The following is an 18,653-nucleotide window of genomic DNA, read 5'->3' as shown; positions in this document are numbered from 1 at the left end:
GGAGTATCCGCGGGCTGCCCGTCGCAGCCTGCCCGACGGCGCCGCCCTTCTGGCCCCCGCCCTGGCCTTCAACCTGGGCTGCGATGCTACTGCTGCTGCACACCTCCGCTTGCAGGTGAGCCGGGGCCGGGCACCCCTGGAGAATGGGGCAGGGGGGAAAAGCCTAGGGGTGGCAGTGTCATCTCACGGTGCCTCTTCCCCTCCACAGAGGTACGAAAGATCTGGTGCCGCCGATGGGAAAGGCAGCCGGTCTGTGCTGTCAATGCCACCCTTCGCCAAGGAGCTGCACCTGGAGATTGTCCGCTCACCGACCTACAGCTCCCAGGAAGGCTATGACTGCATCCTCCAGAGGCACTTTGAAACGCCCCGGTGAGCTGCGGCAGGAGGAGGCATGTTGCTGTTCATGGGGTTCATTTGTGAGATATGCTCTCATTCTGTGTTTGTGGCACTCAGATCTGATAGGCGGAATTTCTTTACTATAAGGGGTGTCAAGCACAGGAACAGGCTGCCCAGGTAGGTGGTTGAGACACCATCCCTGGAGGTGTTTAAAAGATGAGTAGATGTCATGCTTAGGGACATGGTCTAGTGGCAGATGTAGGACTGGGTCGATGGTTGGACTTGGTGATCTTAAACGTCTTTTCCTACCGAAACCATTCTATGGTTCTATGTGCATCATCAGCACCTTAATGCAGACACTGAGTAGTTTTAGAATATGCGCTGGTACCATCTTCTCCTCGTGAGTGTGCTTCATTTGCACCTCTTGTCCTGTCCTTTGGAAGTCATCTTCAAGTCTGCTTGTGATCTACCATCCAACACTGAGGGCTCCCGTGTACTGCCCGCAAACCTCCGTTCTGGGGCATGCTCATGACCTCAGTTTTCAGCTTTGAATGTAGTTGAGTAATCGTGAAACTGGATATGTTGCTATCACCTGACACCTGTCCCCAAGCCTCTTTTATTTGGCTGACGAGGGTTTCTGTTGGAATTATACTCAGCTATTCCAGGGATACAGAAACTTTTATCTGGAAGAGACATTTTTTAATGACATTAATCTTTTATACCACCTCCTTAGTAGTCTGGATGCACCTACTCGCATCCAGTGCATGCTAAATCTTTAAGTGGCTATTTATAGTTTTATTTACAGGAAGAGAGTTAGTTGGTATGAATAACTACATTATTTTCAGTAAAAATGTGTGTGCCATGGGGTGGAGAGGACACAGAACCAGAAGGATTTGCTTTCTTTCACTGGCGAAACTCCCTATTTTGTTTTGGTTTTTTTCAGGCTTGTCCAGGAGGGAGACATCCTATGTGTTCCAACATTTGGATATGCCGAGTTTTTAGAAGTAAATGCAGACAAATTCCTAAGGTAAATGGCCACAAACTGTGGCTCTATTACATAGGTACCAGAAGAGAAAAGATACTTTTCCAGTACTGACTCTTGAAACAAGACAGTTTATTCCATTGTGATCTGTCTCTGGAGTTTGTAGTTTATCGACCTCTTCTTTTAAGGGGAAGAGGGAAATGCTTTTGTTGGATTATGAAGAGCTGCAGCTAGGAGGGAGGCTTCTCTTAACTCAATTAGTCAGGGAAGAAAGGGAAGAGAGAGAAGCTGACAGGGAAAAAGAATGAAGAGAAGGAAGGATGGCCTGAGGACAGCCGGTGCCACATAAAGAAAGCAAAGTGGAAGCTGGGCTTGTCAGCATGTCACAAACAACAAAATGGGAATATAAACCCTGACAGTTCATGTTGGAATAACTTTCTGTTTGGCCACCCATTCTCCCTCCCTTGGTTTTGCTCATGGGTCTTTGGACCACTTCTGTGCTAAATGAGAGAAAGCTACCTTTGAACCAGAGTAGGAGTGCATGCAGCAGGGTTTGACTGGTGTTCACATAAATGCCTCAGCTGTGGCGCTGTGGGAGCTACCACAGGTGACCGAGATGTGCCATGCAAAGTGTTGCCTTGAATCGTTAAGGCAGGATCTACCAGTAGCATGTAATACTGTTCAGCTCCGCTATGTATTTTAAAATGTAATAGTTTTATAGCACTACTATGATGACTGTTTTCTAGGCTGTTTCTCAGAGGGAGGCAGGACCATAGGAGGCACAAGTCTTCCAGTTGTGGACTTGTATATTAGCCCTATGAAAGGCCAGAGAGGACAGCAGAGTTCATGGGAGCTAAAAAGCTTGGATCTGTGTTGGTGGTGCAAATGGTACAATTATTCAGAGAGTGGAGAAAACCCAGAGGAAACCTCTGCAGATCCCTTAATCTGTCCAGTGGAATATCAACATAAGAAGCAGCGTTTTTCTGGTGAGGTGCTGAGGGCAGGATGCTTGTAAGGCTCTCGTGGTATTTGGGTGCATCCGAGCCTGCAGCCTACAGGACTCTGTGCCATAATGTTTTATATGCTGCAGGTGAATTTCTGCAGAGTTGTGTTGAAGTTGTGTGTGCCTTGAGCTCTTGGATGGAAGGAATAAGCTTAGTACAGTGTACTTGTGGACTGGAGCCACCAGCAGAAGCTGTAACTCTTGACAGTCCTGTTATTCTGTCTGGCCAGACAGCATAGCGGGGTCCATAAAGGATCCATGTGGGTCCTGGGAGAGGGGAAGATTATCTCTGCTTACCTCTGCCTTTCAGCCATCTTCTTGTGGGCAGCTGTATTGTTCCTGCCTTCAATATGTTGACTCAACAATTTAGGCCGCTTGGTTTTTCCCTTAGGTGGCCAGAGCTTTACTTCAAAGTGAGGAAGATTTTAGGCATGATAGAAGGCGAGCAGTCTGAGGGCTACCTGGTGGACACCCAGAACACCTCTGTCTATCTGGTAAGATGTTTTTTTTTGGAGAGGGAGATTGTACAGGAGCTCTGAGTCTGAGGTTGCAGTGTGGATGACAAAGGTGCCTGTGGAGGCTTGTGTCTCCTGCCATTGAAAAATGGCATTTCAGGACAGAGTTTGTCACTTGATACCTGTCTTTTCTCAGGTGGTATTCCACAGAGCGCTATTTTCCTTTCCTCACAGGTGGGTTCAACAAACAGTGCTGTCCCATCTGCCCCAGCCTATAACAGCCATGAGTTCTGGAGCAGTTTGTCTCCTGCTGGACTTTCTGACATCGTGAAGCAGCTCTGTGATGCTCTTCGGCCTCACCTGACCAGTCGGTGAGTTAGAATTCCTTCTAGCAAGCCCCAGGAGAGCTGGGTCCCTGCTCCCCGGTCACTGGGAGAGCTGCCTCTGTGTTACAGGGCAAGTGCACTGAGCGGGGCTGGCACCGTTCTCCTCTCAGGGCCAAGCGGCAGTGGGAAACTGACGGCTGTCAGAGCTGTGTGTAGCTGCCTCAACCTCCATCTCTTCAAGGTAATTCCTCCTGCAGTCAGTTGATTGGTGGATTTACAACACACAAAGAATTATGGAAGTGTTTTTTAAGTTAGCCATACCACCACCCCTGCTGCTACCATGATACAAGGCTACCCATAAGCTGCTCCCATGCACAAGTACAGACTAAAAGGGTCTGAGTATGCTGAGCTTAGCAGCTCGCTCTGGCACAGATTATTACTGCTGGTGGGCAGAACATCAGAGCAACTGTTTGGATCAGCCTAAAGGTCTGTCTAGCCCCCTAACCCCTGTCTGAGACTGGCCAGTAGCAGATGCTCAGGAAGAAATCATAAGCATGAAGAGATATTTCCTCTGACGTTTACCCTCTGGTGCTCTGGAATCAGTAATTTACAGATTGCTTGTCTCAGAGGCTGCATTTTTACCTTTCTTTACTGACTTTTGCTATTATTGCTGTCAGTCTGATGTAATTTACAGATTGCGCAACACACGGTTGTATTTCAGCAGAGTAACTTCCTGTCATTTGACCGGGTGTTGAGTTGGTGCTGTACCCCAGAGTGAGGTTGTAACTAGAAAGTACTGAGGGAAATTGGAGAGGTGATGAGGGCAGGAATTGCAGTGACACTAGGTGTTTTCAATTGTCCTTGTGTAGGCTGGGCAAAGAGTATGTTGAAAAGTGAGACAGAGATGATGCTGAGATCTTCTCTAGCTGGGTGGGAAGCCTAGAAAAGAAATGCAACCCTTATTTTGATAACAGCATATTGTGCCAGATCTGGTCCAAAATCTCATGGGCTGTAGAAGAGGTGCCCCGTAACTGTGTTCACATTCACACACATCCACCCTGCCCAAGAGCAAAAAAAATGTCCCCAAATCTTCCATAGCAGTGCTTGGCATCTGAAAGGGAAACAACATCAAAATGACATTTTTCTAGAAAGAAGGAATTGGCCGTTATAAGGAAGTGTTACATCTGCTGCAGGGTTGAACAGGGAACACTGCTCCACAACACAAGCCCACTGCATAGATCATATTGAGATGGGCTTGAGAAAAGTAAATGTGAGACAAAACAAATGAACAGCTTGGAAAGGGCAGTCTCTGGGAACAAGAGACATCCTTCAAGGGGCACAAACCTGCAGCAGGTGAGAGTGAAGGACAGAGTTAGCACACTCTGGGACGACTTCAGTATTTGTGAAGAATCCATATAGTTTTTGCAAGGGGAAGTCCTGTCCTGCAGACCTTTAGAAAATTACTTGAAGGTGTTACCAATCATGTGAGGAAAGTAACTTGACTAACACAGTCTACTTGGGTTTTGAAAAGACTCTTTGGGAAACTTGAGTGGTGATTGGTTGTGAGTGAAGGTTCTGGCATGGGTGAAGTGCTGGTTAAAGGTTGGGAACGGAATGGGAGTAGTTGGTGAGTCTGCATAATGAGCAGTGGAGCTCTGCAGGCATCTGCACTGGGAGCTGAGAAATGACCTGGGAAGGGGGTGAACTGTGACAGGATGGTTTGTTGATAACTAAGTTATTAAAGGTAAGAGAAAAGGAAGACAGACTGTCCTTGGACTAGAGGAGAGCTTTGATGAGACCAAGTGACTGAGCAGTGAAATGGCAGGTAAAATTCACTGTAGTTAGTTTTACACAGTGAATTACAGATTTCAGGCTGAGTATCACCAGTCAGTATGAAGAATTTGTTTTTATAGCTTCATGAAAACTTGGACTCCATTCTCTGTATATGTCAAAAATCAGATCACATATTAAGAAACCAACTGAGAGTAGGTGCTGCTGCTGTGCAGATCTGTGTCTTGTCACAGCTTGAATACTGTGCACAGTTCTGGTCTTCTCATTGCAAAAGCATGAAGCTGAACTGGAGAAATTCAGAGGACGCTGGGGATGGTCAGGGGTCTAGACCAGTTTCTGTGTGGTGAACAGTTGAACAGCCTCTTCAGCTTCAAAAGCAGAGAATTTGGGGAGAGTTTGACAGAAGTTTACAAGATCTTGAGTGGTCAGCAGAGACTGGGGCTGACAGGTGAACCTAGTGAGAAAAGGCAAGCTAAAGGAGATCGTTCGTTGTGTAAGTAGGAGTATTTGGAGGAGAAATCTACTGTTATGAAATCTTATCTGACTGGGAAAATCCCTTTTGGTGGCAATGGTAGTGCTTGGAAGAGTACTGAGGGAAGAGGGTTATGCGTGCTTCCTCTCATCTTACTCTTTCTTAAGCAGCTGCTTGTGGTCATGCTTGGGGACAAAACAGGGGGGGCTAAATGGACTCTTGGTCTGAACCAGTACAGCCATTCCTATATTCTTACAGCTGTGTCTATACTGGGTGAGCTTCATGGCCAAAATGAGGTCTAGCCCTGTCTCTGACCAGCACTGGAGGTTTTGGGCACCAAAGCAATCTTCACTGACTTATTAAAATTACCATTTTCCTTCTGCATGCTCCTTTTGTTCACTCTTGACAGTCTGGGTGTATCCTGCAAATTCTTTAATGTCCCTGAACCTGTAGAGTTATGTTTGCAAAAGTGAGGGGACTGGAAGTCACGTGGTGACTTTTCTGGGAGAGTTTCTGAAACTCTGGAAGGACTTGGAAGAAGAAGAAAGATGGAAAGGAAAGAGCTGGAGGGTTCTTTTTGTGGAAGGAAAACAGACTTGCTCCTTTTTTGTGGGTGTTTTAAGAGTATATTCGTAGAAAACAAGCTAAGCATTCTAGGTATTTGTGTTTTCTTCTGTTTAGATGTCGAGGCCTGTTAGGTTGACATTTCTCTCTTTAACTGTTCTTTTCTGTCCCAGTAAAGCCATAACAGTGGATCAGTGGGGTGGGTAGATACAGCCTTGGCCACTGCTGTGCAGCTGTTCTTCTGGACATGATCTTTAGTGGTGCTGAGCTCTTACTCTTCTGCAGATGTGCCATAGCTCTTGGGATCCAGTACAAGATCACAGAGACATCACAGTACCTTTGGATCCGTGTATAGGATGTGTTTGAGAGCACTGTGGCACTGCCATGTCGTGGCAGGTGGCCTCAGGTTCTAGTGTGATGTGCAAGGCTAGAGCTCTGGTTTTGGCTTCATGTGCTGCTTTTAAAGACTAACACTCTTACTAGTGAAGCCAGAGGTATTGGCTGTCCACCTTCTCCTATCCCAGCTTTTACACTCTTCCCTCATTTTCTCACTTACTGCAGCACTTACATTACCATTTCACCTTCTCTTCCCTTCCTCTGCCTGCTCTCCTGCCACGACACAGTAATTCTTCCACACTGTAACCTCCACCACTTGCCAATCAGTGTTTTTTTTCCTCCTTTCTTTCTGCCCTTCTGTACTTGCATACAAATACTGCTGCCATTTGGCTGTGCCTGCCGCAATCCTAGCTCCTGTTTCTGTCTCTAGTACACAGAGCACAGGAGTTCATCGGCTCTGTGTCCTTGTCCTTACCCTTCCTGTCAGCTCTTAAGGTGTCCCCCCTGCTTCAAGCTGCCCTTTCTGAGGGTGAGGCCAAGGGAATCCCAGAGATGGTTTGACTCTCTCCTACATCACCAGGAGGCAGCACTGCCTGTTACTAGCAGCATTCAACTTGCTCTTCAAGGCTCACCTCTCCCTTTTGGATGACTTAATCAAGTGTTTGCTTTGTAAACAGTGTCTGGGCCTCTAGCCATAACCGCTCTCCCTTCCCCCCTCTCCCATCCCCATTCCACCCCCGCCACCCCCTGCACCTCTTACCTTCTACCTTCCTCTTGCACTTTGAGCCTGAGCAGCACTGGGTTGAACAGTTTACTGAGCCTCCCCCTCCGCTCTTTGCACTGTTCCTCTGAGACATCTTGTTCTCCCTGTCTTGGCCTCTTCCCTCTCCCATCCCTTCCAGCTTAGGTTGCTGAGCTGTGGCATCCACGCTCTAGACTTCTCTGGTCCCTTGGCCTCACCTCTTTCAGACAAGACCCTCCTGCCCCCCTCGCCCCCTGCAGAGAAGCAAAAACCAGCCATTTTTCCATGCCAGAGAGTCTTGAATGCATCTATTTTGAATATGTCCTGAATGTGTCTCTGGGAAACATCCACTTAGATCTCCCTTCAACTGTGAATTTCCCATGGAAAGCTCAGTGGAAGTGAATATTGTCCTGGGTCCTGCAGCTGTCTGTGTCGCAAGCACTACAGATCAGGTACTGTGTGGTCTTCTTGGCAGGTTGATTGCGTTAGTTTGTGCAGTGACACCAGTGGAGCCACAGAGGAGAAAGTGCAGTTGGCCTTTGCTCAGGCCCAGCAGTATCATCCATTTTCTGAAAGACATCGAGGTGCTTGGCAGAGACCGGGACAGGCTGGGAGAGGATGCCAGGGTCATTGCCACTCTGAGACAGCTACTCCTGGACAAAGACCCAGAATTGAGGTATGGACCCTGCATGCTTGCTGTGGGCATCTGAGGTGATTGTTTGTTTCTTCCATTCCTAGGGCACCAGTCACCGTTACATCAAGGTAACTGATTGCTAACCTGCCCTGTTTTATTTTTAATCTGGTGGAGTCTCTCCCAGATTTGGTTTGTTTACTTCAAAGGGCCCTTGTTCTTCCAGCTTAGTGTCAGAGAGAATTAGAAAGTTCTGTTGTCTGAAGCTGCTTTCTGAGTTGTTCAGATGAGAAAACCTGGCGTGTTGCCCATGAGGCATGCCAAGGGTCGCAGGGACTCCAGGAGGGAGCTGCACCCCGGGAGAATCTTGAGTCTAGTGACAAGTACCAGGGCCCAGGGAGGGAGACATCACGTGAAGAAATAAGATGTCATTTGAAGGGCCTTGACTTGGAGACAGAGCTCACAAAGCAAGCTGGGGGAGAGAGTCTGCAAGACACCTTGGCCAGTACATACGCATTTCTTGGAGGAAAGGCTAGCCATTGAAGAGTGACTTGGTGTGGGTGATGGCAGTGTAAAAAGGAAGCTTCCATAGAGCTGAGGCCATGCACTGTCCCCTGTTTATCAACAGCCACTCTGTCCTGGTGATTGGCATGACCTGCAAGCCCCAGGATGTTCCTGCAGATGTGCAGACTGCTTTCCTTCATGAGGTGAAAATTGAAGCCCCTTCAGAGGAGCAGAGGAGGTCAATGCTGAGCACGCTAACTGCCAGTCTGCCTCTGGGCAGAGAAGTGAGCCTGTCCAAGGTGGCTCGCAGGACTGCCGTGAGTGAAACCACAACAGCCTGTAGAGATGGACAGGCCGGGAATGCTGGGCCAACCTCCCCTACTTGGCCATGGGGAAAGGGGACAGTTCCCACAGCCCAGTCAACTTCTTCAGTGGTTAATCCTGGTTCTCAGACATCAGCTTTAACTTCAGATTTCTAGTGTCTGAAGACTTACACACCTTTTGCAGAGGTGTTGGCTGATGCGCAGCTCTGCTAGGAGACAGAGCCAATAGAAAAAAAAAAAAGCAGCTAGAACCTTTAACCAGGGCACAGAAGCTCAAAGAACAGCTCTGTGAGGAATTTTTCCCCATACACCTTTTATGGCCTAGCTGAAGCTATGGTCAGGGACTGAACTGATGCTGTTTGTTTCCGCATTCGCAGGGTTTTGTGCTGGGAGATTTCTGTGCCTTGTTGTCCCACAGCAGCCGGGCTGCTTGTACCCGGATCCAGGCCTTGAGGTAGCACAGGCAACAGGGCAGGAGGCGGGGGGGGGCAGGGGCTGCAGCCAGCCTGATAAAGCCAGGAGTGGGGCAGAGCCTGAGTCCTTCCCTTCTCTTTCCTTGCCAGTTTTCCAGGTGGACTGAGCGAGGAAGTGGAGAGAGATTTTTGCACTGCCGGGTTCCCAGTGCTTGAGGAGGATTTTAGTGTTGCCTTGGACGAGCTGCACAACGCCCATTCACAGGCAGTGGGAGCCCCGAAGGTAGGACGCTGGAGCAGAGGAGGGGGGGCTGGTTCTCTAGAACTGTGCAGCTCGTACCTCTCGCAGACCTTGCCAGACAGGGCTGTGCTCTGGCATGTCCTTCCTGTCGTGTCCTTCCACATACTCCCCCAGCCTCGGATGGGAAACAGTCCCACTGTGGGCTTTTCCCCATGAGTGCTTTTCACCCTCTTGGCTTTGAACTTGGACAGGGAAGCCCTTGCTGCTCTAACTGGAGATGGCTCAGCTGGCCATTGCCATAGGGGTGCCAGCTGTGTCACTCACTCAAGAGACAAAGGCAACTGCAGGTTGGCTGCTTTGCTGAGGTCTTTCCAGCCACGTCCCATATGGGAACAGGGAGGCTGGGGCACAGGCTGGTGAGGGAGTTTCCCTGTACATGTGAGAAGCCTTATACTTGATCCCTGGCCTTAGGCGCTGCTCGAGCTGTCATGGGCTTTTCTGACAGCTGGGCAGTTTGAAGAGCTTGGGGTTCTTCAGAGAAAGTGGTGTCAGAGAAAACCAGCAGACTCAGCTGCTTGGGAGAAGCGTGATCCACCTCTGGTAGCTTGGCACCCAGGGAAACAGCGTTTGGGGTGACTTTTTGCCAAGTAATGTGGTGTTAGGACCAAAGTGGCCAGAGACTTTTCTCTGTGCCCTTGAGTGCGAATGACTGAGCTCAGCACAGGATGGGAAATGCTGGCCTTGGATCAGTTATTCTGGCACCTTCCCCAGCCACCCACTGGCAGTCCTGCTCTAGCAGGATGACTCTTTGCTGATGTCATCATCCAGGAGCTACTCTGGGACTTGGTTCATTCATAAATTTACTAGAGACTGATATGAGGCACGTTTGCCAAGTTTGCTGTAAGACAAATAATAACCATAGAGCATGCTCGGCAGCAAGCTGTGTGAATTGGAAGCTAATTTTGTTTGTATTTTACAATCCTTTATCAATTCCTTAGTAACTGGCTGCGGTTCAGAAAGCCTATTAGCAGACCTGGATGCTCTCAATGTACATAACTTTACCTGCTTGCGTTTTCTGATTAGTCATGCATTTGTTTGCAGTTACAGCTTGAGCATCCTGGAGAAAGCCAATTTCAAACCTCCAGTTGCAAGCAATATCTGTAATGTGTCCTAGACTTGTGATGTTCACCCCCGAAAACAGCCCATGCTGATGTCTGTAGAGCTTTTATCTAGCAAGGCAGTGTAAGCAACAGTGCAGGGGAGAGGGCAACTCTTCCATTCATTGTCACTGACAGAAGAGGGCCTGTGACCTTTTGCTTTAAAAGATTTTTTTTTTTCTTTTTCCTGGAAATCCTTATCTTGTCTGACCTGATTTTCCTGGTGGACTTGCTGGACAGCTGGAGAAATGGCATGAGCTAACGTCATCTCAGATATCGAAGGCAGGAAAGCCAAATTGGCTGAGGGGGAAAGAATTTTGCTCTAACCTATTTTTAAACTCCCCGTTTATGCTGGCACCTGTTCCCCGCCCAGCCAACAGCTTGGGGGAAGCATTTTGGGGCTTGACTTTCTCTGCATGTTCCCAAGAGAGCTGCTCTGACTCTAAGGAGGATCTGTCATGCAGACTGTGGCTATTTCTAAAGCTGTGAGCAGAGCAGCACCATCCTCTGAGATTGCTTTGCTCAGCATAAAATAATGAAAGTGGCATGGCTCACCCCTCTCAAGTTTGCTGTCTTTCCTCTCTTTGCAATGATCCCTTGTGTGTCTGAAGTTGACGCCATCCCTATCTATTTCTTGTAAGCATGCATGGACTTTATTTTTGTATCCCCTCTTTCAAGAGCAGCTGGTTTTCTGTACAGTGTCCTCCAAGATGTCCGTCTCTCACATCCTCTTTCACATGACAGAGGTTCCTTGCAGCCTAGGTTCTGTTGCTCTGGTGTGAAACCCTTGCACAGTCTCACCACCCTGGGGTACAAGGTGCCCTGAACACAAGTAACTCGTAATTTTGAGGTCTGGGTTTCTTTTTTCTTTTCTTTTTTATTCTTTCTTATTTTTGCCTTCCCTCATGTGTCCCAATGCAGGCAACCCTGGCAGGTATTTTCCATTAGGTATTTTTGCTGACAGGTGCAATGGAGGATTGGAGATGAGATGACATGCTGCGAGCACAGCTTGCTTGGGGACATGTGCAGTTTGTTTTCCCCATTGCAAAGCTCAGGAGAGGGGGAATGTGAATGCCAGGGGATCCCACAGGCGGGATGGCTGGGCAGTGCTGACTTGCTGAGTAGCCAGGCACAGCTGATGGCACCAGGGGCTGATGACTCATACCCCACTGGATCAAGAGCTACCCAGGCCTGCTCGGGGCTCAGGAAGAAGTGTTGACAGGAAGTCTCCCTCTCTTGGCAGATCCCCTCCGTGTCCTGGCAGGATATTGGTGGGCTCCAGGAGGTGAAGAAGGAGATCCTGGACACTATCCAGTTGCCCCTGGAGCACCCGGAGCTGCTGTCACTGGGTCTGTGCCGCTCTGGTCTGCTGCTGTATGGGCCCCCAGGGACAGGGAAGACCTTGCTGGCAAAAGCTGTGGCAACCACGTGCGCCATGACGTTCCTTAGGTGAGGACTGGGGAGTCACGCAGTGGGACTGACTTTCTTCTGGCAGTGGGTGGGCGTGCTCTAACTGGCTCCCTTTCCTCCCTGCCCCACAGTGTGAAAGGGCCAGAGCTCATCAACATGTACGTTGGGCAAAGTGAGGAGAACGTGCGTAATGGTGAGCAGACACATCCTGCATGTGGGAAGATGGGGCTTTTCTGTGGTGCTGGAGGGAAGGAGGTAGTGCTTAAACCCCTCTGCCCAACTCTCACCTGCAGCTGCCAGCAAGGGCTTGAACCTAGCTGTCTCCTACACCCAGTTTGTTCCCTGCCTTGCTGCAGCTTCCCCTTCTGCTTTCTCTGCTCCCGTCACTCTTGTCCCCGGTGTTCCTGATGGGACAGCAGCCCCTCAGAGACACAGCAGAGCCTCGGGGCCCGTCACGCTGGGTGCTGCCTCTCCACGCTCCCACTAACCCCCTCAGACAGGAGCAGCTCATGGTGGTGGAGCAGTGAGCAGCTGGTTTCCATCCACAACTCTTCCCTGCTGGTGAAGTAGCAGGTCCTGTTGCTGTCAACTGCTCCTCCAGGCTTTTCTCACCTTTTGTGCTGTCTCCTCCCAGTGTTTGCCAGAGCCAGGGCAGCTGCTCCCTGCATTATCTTCTTTGATGAACTGGATTCCCTGGCTCCCAGTCGTGGGCGGAGTGGAGATTCAGGGGGTGTCATGGACAGGTGAGTGAGCATTGTGCATCCTTGGGCAAGCAGCATACCTGCCTCAGCTGGAGGGATGCACAGGATCGCCCTGAGAGACAGAGTCCATCCCAACTCTCTTTCTCTACTTTTTCTCCACCCTGCTCCCTTCAGCTCCTCTGCATGGCCTGTCTCCTCTCTCTGGACATTAGTACTGCTGTTTGCATTGCTGCAGATTCCCGATTGCCCAAGCTTGTTGTGCAAACATTTGGTTAAGACAGTGTCTCCTCCAGTTGCTTCTGTGGCTGCCAAATGCTCCCTTTGACCTCTCCAAGGTCATCCTTCACACCCCTGCCATGCACTGCTCCTGTCAGCTGCTGTTACCCTGTGGTGGGAAACATTTCGGCTGCCTCTGGTAGAAGCAAAGTATGTACAGCTTGGAGATAGATACCCAGAAACAGAGTTATTTCCCCCAGGCCTCTTCTGCTGAGCTGATAGTCCTCATCCAATCTTTCTCTCCATCCATGAGGAGTTCTACAGAGTTGTTCAGTGATACCATGTGCCCCCAGCACCCGCCGTCACACAGGCAAACCAGCAGCTCTAGAAGGAGCTGGATATAGTGACCATTGGTTGCCTCAGGTGATCCCAGGACCTGGTGGAGATATCCCCATTCCAGGAAGTGTGTGCAGCACTGAAGTACTGTGCTGCCAGACCAGCTTGAGCCCTGTAGCTGCAGACCTGGATCTGCAACATGTGCCGTTCACTGCCCTGAGGACTGTTTGGCAGCGTCACTGGCCTGCCAGGGTGTCCGTGGCACGCGCTGACTGGGTCTTAGTCCTGCAGCTGAACTTGCTGGGCAGTACCACATAGCAGGGAGAGGGAAGACCAGCCAGCACATCTAAGTGGGGAATCTGAGCCATAGCCATGCATGCCTGCCTATGTTTGGTCTCTGTTGCCAGTGTCTGATAGCAAGTGTAAGCATGTGTGGCCATTCTGGAAGGGTTCAAAGCCAAGGACAGGCCTGAAAGTCTTGGTACCGGGGGATTGCACTCACTTTGCAATGAGCCCATATGCTCACTGGTTGCACTTAAATGGAGAGGTCTGGGTGGCTGTGTCAGGGCTGTTCAGGGAAGAGAAATATGAGCTGAAGTCCAAGATGTGGACCTGCCAGTGGCCTCATGTATTCCTCTTTTTCTCTGGTGGCTGAGGGTCACAGTGGGTATCTTGACAAGGCCTAGTTGTGAGTGTTCTGTCTTGCTCCCTGCAGAGTTGTCTCACAGCTCCTGGCTGAGCTTGATGGCCTTCATTCCACCAACGAGGTATTTGTCATTGGAGCTACGAACAGGCCTGACCTCCTGGACCCAGCTCTTCTCCGGCCGGGCAGGTACGTCACGCTCCAGGGTAGTTCCCTGGAGTTCTCAGGCAGTGACGAGCTGGACTGTGTTGAGGCCGGTGCGTATGACCATCCCCCACAACTCTTGTTATTGCGTCAGCAGCACAGCAGGGCAATAAGGGAGCTGCCATGGCACCAAACTGGTGGGAGGAATTGGTCCCCCAGGGCGTGTTCTGCAGAGTTGTCCCCCAGCCTGTCCGGCAAGCAGCTTGCCTGTCCTGGGGCAGGACTTTGTGTCTGCTGTTGTTGGACCTCATGTACTTCCTGTCAGTCCATTTCTCCAGGTCCCCTTGAAGAGCAGCCATGCTGTCCAGCACATTGACTACTTCCCCCACTCCCCACAAGCTTTTTATCATCCACTAACTTGGTAGCAGAAAATGCTGCCCACCCTTCAGTGTCCAGTGCAGAGGGCTGAGCTTGTGGCAGGTTTGTCCTGGCCTGTTCTCGACTGTCTCTCCTCTCTGCTGACAGATTTGACAAGCTGGTCTATGTGGGCATAAATGAAGACCGGGAGTCGCAACTGCAGGTCCTGAGCGCCGTCACCAGGAAGTGAGTGACCCTGTGCTCTCGCAGCAGCCTTCCACCACCCTCCAATAGATGACAGTCTTCCTGAGGGTGATGCATAGTGTGCTCCAGCTTGGCTTCATGTCTGAGCCCTGGGGAGCACGTGAGCCACTGACCCACAGCCAGCAGGTAGGGGAAGAGGATGGGGCACCTTCCAGAAGCAGAACTGGGGCTGGTTTTCCTACAAGATGGGAGCAGCTCAGCTGGCTGTCAAGGTGGGGAGCTAGGTAGAGTTCCCCAGTCACTGTGCCCATAGGCTCTTGAGGGACTCAGGTGGATCTTGACAGAGTGATGAGACTGCAGCTTACCAACATGGCAAGAATAGAATCATCGAATCGTGAAATTGTAGAATGGTTTGGGTTGGAAGGAACTTTAAAGACCATCCAGTCCAACCCCCCTGCCAGAGGCAGAAACACCTCCCACCAGACCAGGTTGCCCTGTCCAGCCTGGCCTTGAACACTTCAGGGAGGGGGCATCCACAACTTCCCTGGGCAACCTGTGCCAGTGTCTCACCACCCTCACAGAGAAGAATTTCTTCCTTATATCTATCCAAATCTGCCTTCTTTCAGTTTAAAGCCGTTACCCCTTGTCCTATCACTACCTGCCCTTGTAAAAAGTCCTTTCTCAGCTTTATTTGTAGGGCCCCTTCAGGTACTGGAAGGCTGCTATAAGGTCTCCCTGGAGCCTTCTCTTCTCCAGGCTTGCTCTTCCAGGGAGCTCCTATTTGCTTCCCACAAGAGTTCCCCTAGCACATCTGCTGTTTCTAGGTCCAAGAGTGAAGGCAGCTCTGTTCCTCTTGCTGCCTTTCCTCCTGCGATGCTGGGGGGTGTTCAGCCTGTGCTCTGTGTGTCTTTCCAAAAACTGGTTCTATGGGGGTCACTGAGGGTTTGGCTACTTCCCCAGCTGCCCTGAGCTCCTGAGAGCAGCTCTGGAGGGAGAAAAGCAAGTGCTGCAGTTCAAGTGCAGAGGTACCACACACCACAGCTGGGTGAGCACCTGTGAGTCTGCCTCTGCAGGGACGTTCTCAAGGATAGCTGTGATTGCTGCTATTTATTTGACAATAACCAGCAGGAGAGGCGAGAGTGTGGGCTGGCTGCAAGCATCTTTTCACATCGTGTGGCTTGGCAGTCGTGCCCTCCAGCACCGTGCTGCAGTGCGTGCTGAAGGAGGCAGGCTGTCTGCAGCGTGGCTGCGATGAGGTGGTTTGGTGTTACAGTGGATTGTGCTGCCTGTAATTAAACATGCTCTTATCCAGCCCTGGCTGTAGGCTGTTCCCAGGCATGCAGAGCACTTAATTTCTCTGAGTGAGAAGTCCTTTGATCCTGCTTAGCAGATGAGAGGACCTTGCTGTGGGGATGTTTCAAAGAGAAGTGACTGCATTGAAAAAACAAACCAACACCTTTTTATTTACTTTTTTTTTTTTTGAGCGTGCAGTGCACAATCCAGAAGCACCTAGACATGGGGCCTCCCATTGCTCTTGTCCAGTCATGTTGCCTGCCACATCTCTCCTGGTATGTTTCTTTTCTGTGGCTTTTATACCTGCACTTTTGCCTCTCTGCAGGTTTAAACTGGATCCTTCTGTGAATCTCACCACCATCCTAGAAAAATGCCCAGCTCAGCTGACAGGAGCAGACATCTATGCTCTGTGCTCGGATGCCATGATGTGCGCTGTCAAACGCAAGGTGGAATGGATTGAGGAAGGTAGGAGCCTGGCCCCTGCCTGTCTGACATGTTGGGGCAGCCCAGCACAGGGGAGAGGGGAGAGTTACAGCTGCTGGTAACTGGGTGTTGTGAGAAGAGCCTGAACAGCTTTGAGACCATGGCTGCATTCTAGGCTCTGGGCTGCTGGCAGGCAGATGTGATCGTCTTCACCTCCCGTGTTTGGCCCCATGGGGAAGGAGAGAGAGAGACACTAAGTTTTCCTTCCAGTCTCCAGCAGCTGGAAAGGGAGCTGTGGAATCTTGTTAGCCACCCCTGTGCTTAGCTCTCAGCCTTTTCCTGTTCTCTTGCTCATGCAGGGCTGGATACCGAGAGCTCTGCTCTAATCCTGACCATGGAAGACTTCCTGCAGGCTGCTGCAAGGCTGCAGCCATCAGTCTCTGAGCAGGAGCTGCACAGGTACAGACTCATCCAGCAGAAGTTTGCTGCCTGCTAATGCTCGGCAGAGCTGGGACTGGAGGAGCAATGGGGTCAGTGGAAGAGGTGCGAGAGAACAGGCACTTACCTGCTCTCTTCTGATGTTTCTTGGGCCCCTTCTTTTGAATGAAAAAGGGGCTGTGCAGTTTCTTGAGTCAGAGCATGATGGAAGTGCTGCTGGCAGTGTAACGGTCCCTCACGTCTCAGGGAGCACTTTGTGGCTGCCAGGAGCATACCAGGGTGACTTCCCCAGGGAGGAAGCAGAATCTCAGGTTGTGGGCAATGTAGGGGTGTCTCCATGGGTGGCAGAGCACTGGTGGGTGACGGAGCAGGGCCCAAACTGTGCCTGGTTTGGCAGCAAGAGAGGGGGGCTGGCTGGAGGGCAGTAGGACACAAGGCACTGCTGCTGGAGCTGGCCTGGGCTCGACGTGGTCTTCGAATAAATACAGGTTTTCGGCACCAGGTAATCACTGTCTGGCTTCAGGTCTCTGCTTGCTGATGGTGTCTGTGGGCTCAGGAAGGTCCCTGCGAGCCCCAGGGTGTGCTCGGTGTTGCAGAGAAACCAGTGAGTGTCCTGTGGGTACAGGGAGGAGCACACCTGTGAATGGCTGGGGCCACCCTCATCTGGCAAGGGGTGCCAGAATGGCTGGAGCCTGCAGTGGATGAGGAGAAGCTGAGGGAGTGGGGGTTTGCTGGGAGCTGAGCTGCCTCTGCAGAAGGAGCCCAGATCTTCCTGGAGGCACTGGGTGACAGGGCAAGGGGGGCAAATAGCAGCAAGGGACAGTCCCACTGGATGCTAGGAAAGACTTGTCACAGGGAGAGGGAGGGTTCCTGCCTTGGAAATAGTCAACTCTTGGCTGGAGCAGCCTAGAGCTGCCCTGTGACCTCCTGAAGTCCTGTCTCGCCTCCCTCTGCAGCTGCTGGCACACTGGCGTGTGTCCTGCTTCCCAGCCCCCACCAAGGCTGCCAAATAATCTGCACTTGAGCTGTGTGTGGCAGCTGCCTCTGCCAGGTCCTGGCAGCTGCTGGTGCAGTGTCAGGCCCCGGGCCTGTGTGTGTCCCAGCCCAAGCAGGGGTTGCTGCTTGGTTTTGCCCTGCTGCTGCCGGTGTCCCTGAGCCAAGCGTGGCTGTCGAGGACGAGCTCTGCTCTGAGCCTCTCCCTGCAGTGCCAGTTCTCCAGCAGCTGCAGGCGCTTAGTGCAGGAAGGCCCAGCTGTCTCCAGCCCTGCTGCTCCGGCTCTGGCACCCAAGCGTGTTCAGGCAGAGCTGTCCCTGACCGCAGCTACTGCTGGATCTGGCCACCACCTCTTCCCCAGGGCGAGCAAGGAGAGAGCTGCAGCCACAGCGAAAAGTGCTGGTGGGGTGTGCGGCGCCTCCCCACCCTGGAAGTGCCGAAGGCGGGGGTGAGCACCCCTGGATGGGGCTGAAGGGTGTCAAGAAAAGGGGGTCAGCATGTACATGGTTTGGGGTGATGCAAGGGAGAAAACCGGTTGCAGTACGCAGCTGTGGTGGCCTCAGCAAGGATGTGTGGCCGCCCAGGAGCCAGCCTGGCCTCGCCTCTGCTTCGAAGGAACCCCCAGATCCCACCTCCAAGGCATGACTGGTACCTGTAGCTGGGGGCGTGGGTCAAAGCTGTGCCTGCACCCATCCCATACTCCCCCCAGTCTGGGTGCTTCTTTCCCCAGGCATCCTGAGGCAGCTGTGGCTGTCCCCCTTGCCCCGTACCCTGCCCAGACATGCACACATGGACCACCGGCTCCGGTAGCGATCATGAGTGTTCTTAATTAAGGGGAGGGGGCTCCAAGGCAGCTCTAGGTGATGTCCCCAGCCCCCTGCTTTTCCCCAGAGCCACTCGCAGCTCTCAGCCACCACAGTCCCATCTCTGCGACCCCCTCAGGCCGTCTTCTTCACAACATGGATGAAGTAGCAGGGTACATGGGCCTGTCCTGGCGTGTAGGGCTGGAAGTCTCCCAGGACACTGTGCTGGCACTTCCCCTGGAAGGCACCTTTCAGCAGTCCAGCCGGTGCGGGTAGTATGAGAGCCGAAACTTGCTGCAAGGAGACAACAATGGTGAGGTGGGTAGGACAGTGGGGCACAGTGCCAGCCACCCCCCTGGGCCTGGAGCCACCCCTCCCTGTGGCCCCTCTCACCTCAGCTCTGGGGCTGCCCCTGC

At 51.5% G+C, this 18,653-nt stretch overlaps 1 protein-coding gene across 1 annotated transcript; it reads left to right on the top strand.

The window, feature by feature from the left end:
* Positions 1-208: 208 nt before the first annotated feature.
* Positions 209-16,606, top strand: PEX6 (peroxisomal biogenesis factor 6; the record flags this gene model as incomplete). Its single annotated transcript, XM_010192015.1, is given in 17 exon segments — positions 209-369; positions 1,280-1,363; positions 2,713-2,815; positions 3,011-3,147; positions 3,232-3,343; positions 7,483-7,571; positions 7,573-7,683; positions 8,267-8,459; positions 8,843-8,919; positions 9,029-9,161; positions 11,520-11,725; positions 11,818-11,879; positions 12,321-12,429; positions 13,655-13,771; positions 14,252-14,329; positions 15,906-16,045; positions 16,363-16,606. Coding segments are annotated over 17 exon segments (2,049 nt in total), but the record flags the coding sequence as incomplete, so codon positions are not given.
* Positions 16,607-18,653: the final 2,047 nt, after the last annotated feature.

The sequence above is a fragment of the Mesitornis unicolor genome, unplaced genomic scaffold (assembly GCF_000695765.1).
Source record: "Mesitornis unicolor isolate BGI_N332 unplaced genomic scaffold, ASM69576v1 scaffold31709, whole genome shotgun sequence".
NCBI lineage: Eukaryota > Metazoa > Chordata > Aves > Mesitornithiformes > Mesitornithidae > Mesitornis > Mesitornis unicolor.
Note: the sequence above shows the minus strand (reverse complement) of the source record. Positions and strands in the feature narration are given on the sequence as shown.